The sequence below is a fragment of the Cupressus sempervirens genome, chromosome 3 (genome assembly GCF_028749045.1).
Source record: "Cupressus sempervirens isolate cs-2001-9-10 chromosome 3, ASM2874904v1, whole genome shotgun sequence".
Lineage (NCBI taxonomy): Eukaryota > Viridiplantae > Streptophyta > Pinopsida > Cupressales > Cupressaceae > Cupressus > Cupressus sempervirens.
In genome coordinates this window covers 606,588,221-606,598,649 of record NC_143120.1, presented here as the reverse complement: position 1 = coordinate 606,598,649, position 10,429 = coordinate 606,588,221, and the positions used below count along the sequence as shown (strand labels likewise).

General features: G+C 34.3%; 1 protein-coding gene across 3 annotated transcripts; it reads right to left on the bottom strand.

Moving 5' to 3' along the window:
* Positions 1 to 330: 330 nt before the first annotated feature.
* Positions 331 to 3,960, bottom strand: LOC149568133 (uncharacterized). Of its 3 annotated transcripts, none has more exons than XR_016362497.1 (2): positions 2,940 to 3,960; positions 331 to 2,433 (listed from the first exon to the last, which is right to left on the bottom strand). XR_016362497.1 is itself a non-coding variant. In XM_089821133.1 (2 exons), exons 1-2 carry the CDS (start codon positions 3,285 to 3,287, stop codon positions 571 to 573), a joined length of 438 nt encoding a protein of 145 aa, XP_089677259.1. In that variant the 5' UTR covers positions 3,288 to 3,934; the 3' UTR covers positions 331 to 570. The 3 variants fall into 3 exon arrangements, 1 of the variants encoding a protein (XP_089677259.1); XR_016362498.1 differs by having other exon boundaries at positions 331 to 640; XM_089821133.1 differs by having other exon boundaries at positions 331 to 660; positions 2,940 to 3,934.
* Between the last annotated feature and the right edge of the window lie 6,469 nt (positions 3,961 to 10,429).

Genomic DNA, 10,429 nt, shown 5'->3' with positions numbered 1-10,429 from the left:
AAGCAAGAAGAGCCAAGGAGAGAAGAGTGAAGATGTAGGGGGTTATTAGGTCCTCAGACCTGTAAGATCAATAAAGGGATTGACAGTAGTTTTTAATACATGAAAATAAATATTATCACTACATACTTAAGCTCCATTCTATATTATAATTTACTATATTGCTGTAATTTAATAATCAAATGAAACATCATATAAATTCAATTTATTTAACATAAAAATAATAAAATATCTATAATTTAATAAGTTAATATTAAATTCTACAGAATGTTATTCGAATAATCCAAATTACAGTCAATAAATGAACATGATTTATCCATAGAGCCACAAATATTGTAGCAATCAATAATCTAGTTCCAATTAATATTTATGGATAAGAAGCATTAGCAAATCCCTGATTGCATTTTATACAAAGGAAAATCCCAAAGTACCTCAAGATGACCTGGAACATAACACCAGAATGTAATGGTGATTCAATACAATGCAAGGTTCATGGAAAGATATTTGCATTAACTAAAGGGCTTTTGCTTATATAATGAACAAGAAATGCTTTTGTTGCAACCAGTCACAACTTCAAGCAAGCAGCTCGACTTCTGGAGCTGGACTCCAATCTGGATCAGAGTTTGTTGAAACTTGATTCCATCTTGTGAGATCAAATAGCACCTTCAATATTGTTAGATATTAAACTCAAGCAACACCTTTGTTAACCTCAGAAATAAGTGAAGGAAGACTGTTTTTTGTACCTTTTTATTTGATTATATCTGAGCTTCACAGATGAGAGATGTAGGGAAATTAATTTTGAGAACAGTTAATCAGACAATTTTAAATGGAATTTTAAATAGTAAATACAATGTACTCAATTTGCAATAATAATTCTTCCTTTCAGTATTTGCATAAGTTTTTGGCAATCTTAAAATAACTTTCATATATATTATGCAATAAATGGTACAGATTATCTGGTCTTGAAAGAAGAGGACATACCCAGAATTTATCCCTCCCAAGTCCCAAAATCCAGGGTAAGTCCAAAACATTGTCCAAACCTTTGGGACTCTGAAAAGATTTTTTTTTTTTAATAAGATAATATGCAGCAGCCTTTAATTGTACTTTCTTAGTCTTATTTCTTCAAGATTCTATAGGTTTGTGAAGTTAGGATGTGCGAATGCTGATGCTCTTCCCTTACTCTTCAAGTTGTGAATTTTAAAAACTTCCATGGACTACCCTAAATAGACTACGTACCACTCTGTGCAAATACAAAAGGAATTATAGGAAAACATATTCCAAAATTGAAAACTCAATTGAAAGGCAAGCTCAGCCCACTGGATTCCCTATTTTGACCCTGGGCAAGATCCACAAATTGACACATTACGCTCAGCCCACTGGATTCCCTATTTTGACCCTCGTCAAGATCCACAAATTGACACATTAGGCTCAGCCCACTGGATTCCCTATTTTGACCCTGGTCAAGATCCACAAATTGACACATTACTACTTGAGGTACTAGGCTGAAATATTCCCCTAAAAAAATTAGTGCAAAATGAATTCAAAAAGAAGAAAATATGATAAACATGATCCTTGCTGACAGTACTCGTTAAGTTACTGTCTGCAACCGACTTTGGAATCAAAATTTTATTGCTTCCAGTTAACAATTATTTCCTGGTAAGTATCCGATCCGACCCCAGTTCTTTCAAACTGCCAAGGCAAGATTTCAAAGAAGACCAAAAAAAATGTAGAGGTCACTTAGTTCCATTGTTGTAAGCTTACGTAAATGTTTCGTGGGTTTTGAGACAAACACAAAATATCAAGTGCCAGCTACCAATTCCTTTTAACCTTTTGTTCTACAAGGAGCAGATTCTATGTAAATAAGCCTTGGAAAATTCTGCCAGGGAGACTCCCATGGCCTTCGATATCAATGTGCCACAACAATTATGGTTCATTTCAACTTCATCCTATCATCCCTTCAGAAATGAACAACAGTAACGCAATATACCGCAAGAATCCATAACCATACAAAGATGAGGCTATTTCCGCCCAATACACATTAACTTTAAGCATGGATTTGCATGCTTGACAGTCACTTGGGTATAACATGGTTGAATTGGGTAGGGATCAAAGTCTGTCGCTGGGTTGAAATGAATTTTTTTAATGCCAAACTACAGGTATGATGAACCAGACCGCAGTAACAGACTCAAAACTATTTTGTCAAAAATATCAGCAGTTGGAGAGTCAAAAGATTGTATGTAAGAAAATACAAACAATCTGCTGATGGAACCACCAATAGTATAGCAGTTTTCCAAGTCTTGAAGACCAACAATGAATCTACTTAGGTCATGCCTGGTAAGGGCAATTAATCAGACCATGATTTATTGAAAGCTTCAAGCCACAAAATATTGTAACATTTAATGGCCCATAGATAAAGAGGCAGTGACATATCCCTGGCTGTATCTTAAAGAAAAACCACAAATACCCACTTGAGATCAAACTGGTCCAGAACTTACGCAACATGAAAAATAAAGGATTTTACAATTCATTTGAAATGTAAATTTTTGTTTCAAGATTTGACTGTGTATTTTTTATAGCATCAACGTTTCTAATCACACTCTGTGATCTATGGTCAGAATGAGAGAATGCAAGAAATAGTAACTCTGTAATGGTAACTCTGTGATCCATCAGATGGAAGAATACAAGAATAGTGAAATATCACTATTCTTACATTCTCTCATCCTGATAATAGATTATAGAATGTGATCCAAAATATTGATATCACTATTCTATCATTCTCTCATTCTGACGATAGATCAAAAATGTGATCTAAAACATTGATACTAAAAAACTTACACAAGCAAGTCCAGAAACAAAGAACTTTTAAAAAATAATGCAAATTTTTCAAAAACATATTCAATATCTCACAAATTTAATGAAGGTCTGTTTATTTCAAATCTTACCCTGGTCTGACAAACTCCGTTCAAGCTACGATTCCAGCCCCAAAGGCAGACTTGCTTGCTTAGAGTTGGGACTGGTCGCAACAAGAGCATTCGTCTTAACATAAGATAAACAAGCTGTAAACCCTTGAGTAAAAAATACAGTAAAAACTGAAAGATCCAAGCTCGACTTCCACTAATCTCACAGAGACGTGTTGGAAACAAATGCATCCAAACTTTTTGAGCAGAACGTCCTGAATTTAATGCCAGCGAGTTAGAGTAACACCAACCTAGGTTAAAAAAGACAAAGGCATACGTTTTAACAGGATACATTGAAAGGGAATATACACACATTGGAAGTGGGATATACATTGAAATCGAAATAGAAATATGTTGCCAAATCAATCTGAATGGAATATAAATTGAAGACGTATATCCCAAATAGATGGAAGAGTGTAGAGGACAACCAGTGGCGGCCGTCGCCAATGCTATTGGAAGCACTTTTTATTATATAATATATATAATATGCAGGCATAGGCGGAGGTATATTAATCTGAATAGGGATAAATTCCTTGGCCATAGGCATATCCTTTAATCCACGTCTAACGATGTGGAAAGCCGACCTGATATATACTCTGGCATATCCCATCTCAACGGGGCCACCAGACGCTAATTGATGGATAAAGCAACAAGAAATTGGCCAAATTATAGCCCATCAATTGTTTATTGGGCGGGATTTGATAAGGGTGAGTGTCCACACCTGTTTGCCGGGGTAGATCTGGAATCCGTCACTTTCTTGCGAAGCAAGGGTTTCAAGGGGGTCTGCGCCATTTCTACTACAAGCGGGGCCCCGCGGTTCTCTCCCTCTAGGGCTTTGGTAGGTAGAACAGCTAAAAACAGTTAAATTTGAGGAATAAAACAGGGTCTCAAGGGGCAGGCATTGGTACTGGTCAGATGGGCTGAGGCAAGCAGAGAACAGGCAGATTTTCTTATAGAGATGTGAATTAAGGAAGAGTTTATCCCATGAGATCAAGCCGTCTAAAACTAAGAGCTGTAGAAATTTTTCGAAAAATAAATCTCAAATTCAAATTAATTTTCTTTCGATATGCATCTTGATGAAAAATTTATATTTTTTCTCTTCGCATTCTTAAATTTTGACCATGGATCATAATAAAGTATGATCTGAATTATTATATGGAAAAAAATCACAAAAGTATCATGAACTCATAAATTTGAAGTGTTTGAGTCTTATTCTTCAAACAAATATTTATTATCATAGACTTAGAACTTTAAAATGTTTTAATAAGTTTCATTCAAAAAATTTATACTTATACTTGTGGTAGAAAGTATATTCTACTTATCAATTGATTAGATTGGGGGATATATAATGAATGGTTGATAAAACACAATATTTGTTGAAGGTTTTACAAATGAGATTGCAAGAAAACTAAACTTAACCTTAGAGGATACTTTGTGGTTAAGTGCACTTGAGATGGAGTAGTATTGAGAAGGGTGACTTCCTAACTAGTTGATGTGCTTCACCATTGTGAGCATCACCTAAATGTAGTGAGTGTCCATTCAATGACATGAGAGATTATTTATTGTGAACCTCTAATTTGTTATGAACCTCTGCTCATGAAACATGGGTCAATGAGTTTGACTCAACTGTTGAATATTAATGGCAATATCACAATTTGACTTGTTGTGGAAAATCTCTCCTACTTATCAATATATGTATTATAACTATTGTCACAAAAGCTTGCACCCTTGTCCAAAGTTTTTACCTAAGGACAAACCTTGTGAAACATGGAAACAACCTCCAAGCTATGGGACTTGAACTATGAGGTTGAGTCTCCAGAGAAAGTCGGCTTCCTTTACTATCAGGATGCACCTAACTACTCTTAGAGAGGAAAAGGGAGAAGGAATGCATAGAAGTAAACTACCTAATCTATTCTAATGAGGTGATGCACCAAAATAGAGTGTTTGATCTTACCTTTGCCCATAAATGCATAGTTAACCAGTTATAACCTCAAAAAATACAAATTCAGACCTTACTTAATCTAACAACCACATGTAGATCAGACAACAGAAGAATGATATAGGAAGGAACTTCACTCATTATCATTCAATGCCAAAAATAGATATGATCATGCAACTTGCGGAATATAGACAAGAACATTAACCAAAGGCAAAGAAGTCTTGCACAGTGTGTTAATGGCTAAAAGAGATACAACAGAGAATTACAATGGCTCAAAGGCACAAGAAATTACAGTAGTACGCATGGGAAACAATACTAAAAAATCAAAGAAAAATCAACCGTTAGAAAGGGTACAAAACTTTCTTTTATAGTTCAAGCATAATTGAGAAACTTCTACTGGAAGCCAAGAAATCAACCACTATTAACAAGTTGCGGAGAGACATCAATGCTAATACAAAAGGATTTTCTCAGCTGTGTGCCCATATGCAAAAAATCTTATTTCCATATGTATATTCAACTTTGGAAGGGATAGAAAAGGCAGCCATAATTGAAGATTGGGTAGATGGATAACCCACAACCATTGGAAGATAGAAAATTCATTCACCAGACTTGGAGAAAGCATAAGGTAATTGCAGACAATCAAAAGATTGATCTGATCATTAAGAGCCATCTTTTATGTTCTTGACGCTCACCAAATCAGATTTATTAGTAAGTCAAACATATTTAACCTTCATCTTGTACCCTTCTTGTAATTCATTGGTCGAAGATCCCTTTATTTTCCAACTTGGGCAAGTGAAATGCCCTCATGGTCAATTCAAAGTCCTACGATCCTACGATTGTCAAACGAGGTTAAAACCCTCGTATCATCTTCAACCTAGAGCCTAGCCCTTACAATCTTACAATCATTAATGTATCTTCTGGTCAAAGGCATTCTTTATAATCTCTACAATTTGACAATTGTCAACCTAACTTAACATCGGACCCTTCTTGAAACTCCTTTACGATCTTATGACATACCAATATTTCATAGCATCGAAAGCCTACCAATCTGCCCTTACAATCTTATGATCTACCTCATCATTCGATTGTAGGACCCTCGATCTTTCCTTGCGATGTTATGATATAGCTAATTGACCCTACGATCCCACGATCACAGTTTGGCATAACATCAGAACATAAACACTTAACCCTTATGATCCTATGATCGTGGTTAACTTAGCCCTTTGTCATGACTTCAGTGGTCTCATCATTTGCACCTACGATCTTATGACATTTCTTCATCATAAGATCAGAACACTTCATTTGACTACCTTTTCCTTTAACAACAACTACTAATTGCATTATTACCTTCCAAACTGGGCTCACCATGTACATGTGTCCACTCATTACTTTCTCACATTGTCTAAAGATCGTGCTTCTTGGTAAAGCGAGATTGCGACGACCATAGATCTAGGAAGATCTGATGGTAGGGAAGGTTGCGGGTCCACAAAAGGTCAAAGTGCACAATTACTTTAGAAAATGAGATATAACCTAAAGTTTTTAAAGATATATTTTTGTGTGTCCCAACTTGAATACTTCAAATATTTGAACACTACTATGTTTGAATTCAAATATGGCAATTTTGGTGGGAAGGCAAAAATGACCAACAATAACAATTGTAAGGAGCATTTGTAAGAGATCATTCTTGGGGGTGGGCATGACGCTTTTCTAGGTGGTTATATTGTCTATTATTTTATGATGTCATAGTGGTATTCATCCTCAAAAACTCTTATAAAGTAGTGCCTTTAGTAAGTGTTTTGATTAAGTAAAAATAGGTTTTGAAAGGACTTGAAACCTTTTACAAAAAACAAAGCATAGTATCAATAAAATTCCAAGAGGAATCATGCAACAAAATCAAAAAAGATAAAAAAGCTAGTACATAAAGCCCTAAAACAACAAGTAAATAAAAAGATAGCAAAAAGACAGCAACGGGATAGCTATAATGTCTTCAGCATGTCAGCAGCCTGGTCAGCCAAAATGTTCATGTTCACAATAGAAGCCCTCAGCTCATCAATCTCTTTATCATCCATGACCTTTGTCTTCTTTGAATTTTCCCTTGTGCATTTATTGGGACCATGATCATCCTTCATCTCCTTTATACCCTGGTTCTTTCTTCCCTACTCTAGCTTATCCAACAAAATCTTGAAATTATCAGCAATAGATTTATGGAACAACTTTGATCAACAATCTTTATCAAACATTCTCAGTGCCCTCAACTCTTCTATCCAAATATCAATCTTCTTCTACATATCCTTCACCATTTGATCAACATCTTTGGTTTTAACTTCAAGAGATGGGACTCTCTTCATCATATTGGTGACTTCTTCAGCATTCCCAATCACATCTGAAAGCTTATCCAAATGTTGACCTAATGTCTTATCACCCCTATTAGTTTTTCTTAGATGCTAGAATTCCCTTCTAAGATCTTGCATTTTCTCCTTTATACTGTGAATATTCCTCCTCATCGCACTGGGATTGCCAAAGACACCCTTCATATACCCATGCTTTTCTGAGATAGAGCTCTAATTCAAATTATCTTCATCTATGTCGAGATTATCTTTCTTGGCATCAACATCACAATTATCTTTGTCCTCAGCCTCCCCTTGAGGCATATCCTTCTTACCTCTCAAATCCTTCTTATTCAGGGGATCATCATCTGAGGGGATGTTCATACATCTCTCATTTTTCTTCATTTTATTTATGGTTTGTGCTTTTAGTAAGTGATATTCATTCGGTCTTTTTCAATTTCCAAGTAATGGGGTTTTTATAATTCTATAGAGGTCTATAGACAACTGTATTATTTTTGTATTCTTCATTGGATTAGTAAATATACTTGTCTCTCTTTCTATGATGGATTTTTTTTCCCAAATGTAAATCTGATGCTTCATGTGCAATGATTTTCTTATTCTTGTTTTGATTTTGTAATCAAATTTTAATTAAGAGGGTCAATCTTTTAGATTTGCATACATATTTAGTTTTGAGTTCATATTTCAAGCTTATTCAACTTGTTTTACAATATTTTTTATTAGTTATGTTAAGGGAGGGATGTCTCTCTATAAGTGTTGAAGGCTTTTTTCTGCACTTGGAACTTCTTTTTTTACCAGTATTGGGTCGAAGACTAGATTAATTAATATTATTGTTTGTTGAGATTAATTATAATTATTTGTTAAACTCAAGTAGATTCAAACCAAAGATATCCCCGGTGAGAGGCTCACAAGTTACTATTATGCTATATGCTCTTATCTTTTGTAGTGGGAGCTTTTGTTTTATGGGCTTTTTGTGGATTTGACAACGATTGTATGTCACAACATCAACCTCTCGTTAAGATATTGAGGATCTCAACATCATTGGCTATGAGCATAACTAAAATGCAATGAGTGTCCATTCAATGTTATGAGAGATGATTTATTTTGAACCTCTACTCATGAAACATGGGTCAATGAGTTTGACTCAACTGTTGACTATTGATGGCAATATCACAATTTGAGTTGTTATGGAAAATATCTCCTACTTATCAATAGATGTATTATAACAATTGTAAGAAGCATTTCTAAGAGACCATACTTGGGGGTGGTCATGACATATTTCTAGGTGCTTATATGGTCTATTATTTTATGATGCAATAGTGGTATTCATCCTCAAAAACTCTTGTACAGTGGTGCCTTTAGTAAGTGTTATATGTTTGATCTTTTTCAATTTCCAAGTTAATGGGGTTTTTAGAATTCTATAGAGGTCTATAGACAAGTGTATTATTGTTGTATACTTCATTGGATTAGTAAATATACTTGTCTCTCTTTCTATGATGGAATTTTTTTCCTAAACATAAATTTGGTGTTTCATGTGCAATGATTTTCTTATTCTTTTTTTTATTGTGTAATCAAAATTTAAGAGGGTCAATCTTTTAGATTTGTATAAATATTTAGTTTTAAGTTCATATTTCAAGTTTTCTTCAACTTGTTTTACAATATTTTGTATTAGAGCTAATGGTTATGTTAAGGGAGGGTTGTCTCTCTACAAGTGTTGAATGTTTTTTTCTATAGTGGGAGCTTTTTCTTTTACCAGTAATGGGTCGAAGACTAGATTAATTGTTTTTTTTTTTTTTTGAGATTAATTATAATTATGTCTTAAACTCGAGTAGATTCAAACTGAAGACCTCCCCAATGAAAGGCTCACAAGTTACCATTATGTTATAGGCTCTTGCGTTCTACAATGGGAGCTTTTATTTTGTGGGCTTTTTGTAGATTTGAAAAAGATTGTATGTCACGGCATCAACCTCTCATTAAGATATTGAGAATTTCAACAACATTGGTTATGAGATGTCAAAGTTGAATTTTGAAGATCTTTGTGATGTGAGAGGTTAGCGGTTTGTAGATTTGAAATAAAAGAAACCAAAGGAGTCTACCTTGATGGAGGATTAGTGAAAGAAGTTAGATAGTAAGTCAAAAAGGCATATGGAGTGATACAAAAGCCTACATGGAATTTTGATTTTTAGTTATGGTAGAGAAATCATGAAACGATGAATTATACAGGGTATAAATTAGGACATTGCATTTTCCCCCACTTTAGCAAGTATATCATTTTTGAAGATGTGAGCTAGAGTATGTTGTCTACATGGAGTTGCCCCTAGGATAAAGACCATATTTTTTGTGAGATTACATCCTAGAATTCAAGTTGTAGACAAGTATGCTAGATAAAAAAGAGATAATGATAAATATTGATCATTGATGGTACACTAGTATGGTTAGTAAATTGAGTTATACTAGATATCCATATGGTAAGGTGATTTTAACTAGATTTCTACAAGTAGTAAATGCTAGATAGTTGTATGATAGGGTGACTTTAATCATGTCAATAAACAAAGCAAAGGTCAAATAGTTGTATGGTAGGGTGAGATATTTTGTTAGTGCCAATATGGGTAGAAAATCTAGAAGACCGTACAATGGGGAGAAAAAATTACACCAATACAAGTAGATTCTTGACGGTCATAAGATGGGGCAAAAGATTTGATAGGTGGATTGGTCCACATACTAGAGGTAGGCATGAAATTTTTTATATATTTTAATCTATTAGAAAATCCTATAATATAGATAAAGATGTTATACACACACCCCCCCTCCCCCCATAATAGAACATTTTTACATAGAGAGGAACATGACTCATTCTAAGGAGAAAAGAGGCAGTGTCACATGCCAACATAACTAGATATTTCCATGGAATATCACACCACAATAGGTGACACATGATATTGACAACATCAAGACAACCAAGAAAAGACAAAGACAATGTGATTATTTAATACTTAAACCCCTACAATTAAAATTTTGATATGTGATTTTATATGAATATTTTAGATCAAAGCCAAAACTTATTTGGATTTAAAGAAGAACACAAGAAGACAAAGAAAATAATTATATCAACATGGAAGAATACCAAAATGATCCCACCATTTTCTTCATCCTCAAATGTTAAAATTCAATGAATGAAAAATACGAGGACA

What these genes read in the sequence shown, in the direction of transcription:
- LOC149568133 (XM_089821133.1), bottom strand. Translation starts at nt 3,287, where the DNA reads ATGTATATCCCACTTCCAATGTGTGTATATTCCCTTTCAATGTATCCT. An exon ending in ACGGAGTTTGTCAGACCAGG is followed by an intron (nt 661 to 2,939) that starts GTAAGATTTGAA and finishes ACAATATTGAAG; the next exon opens with GTGCTATTTGATCTCACAAG.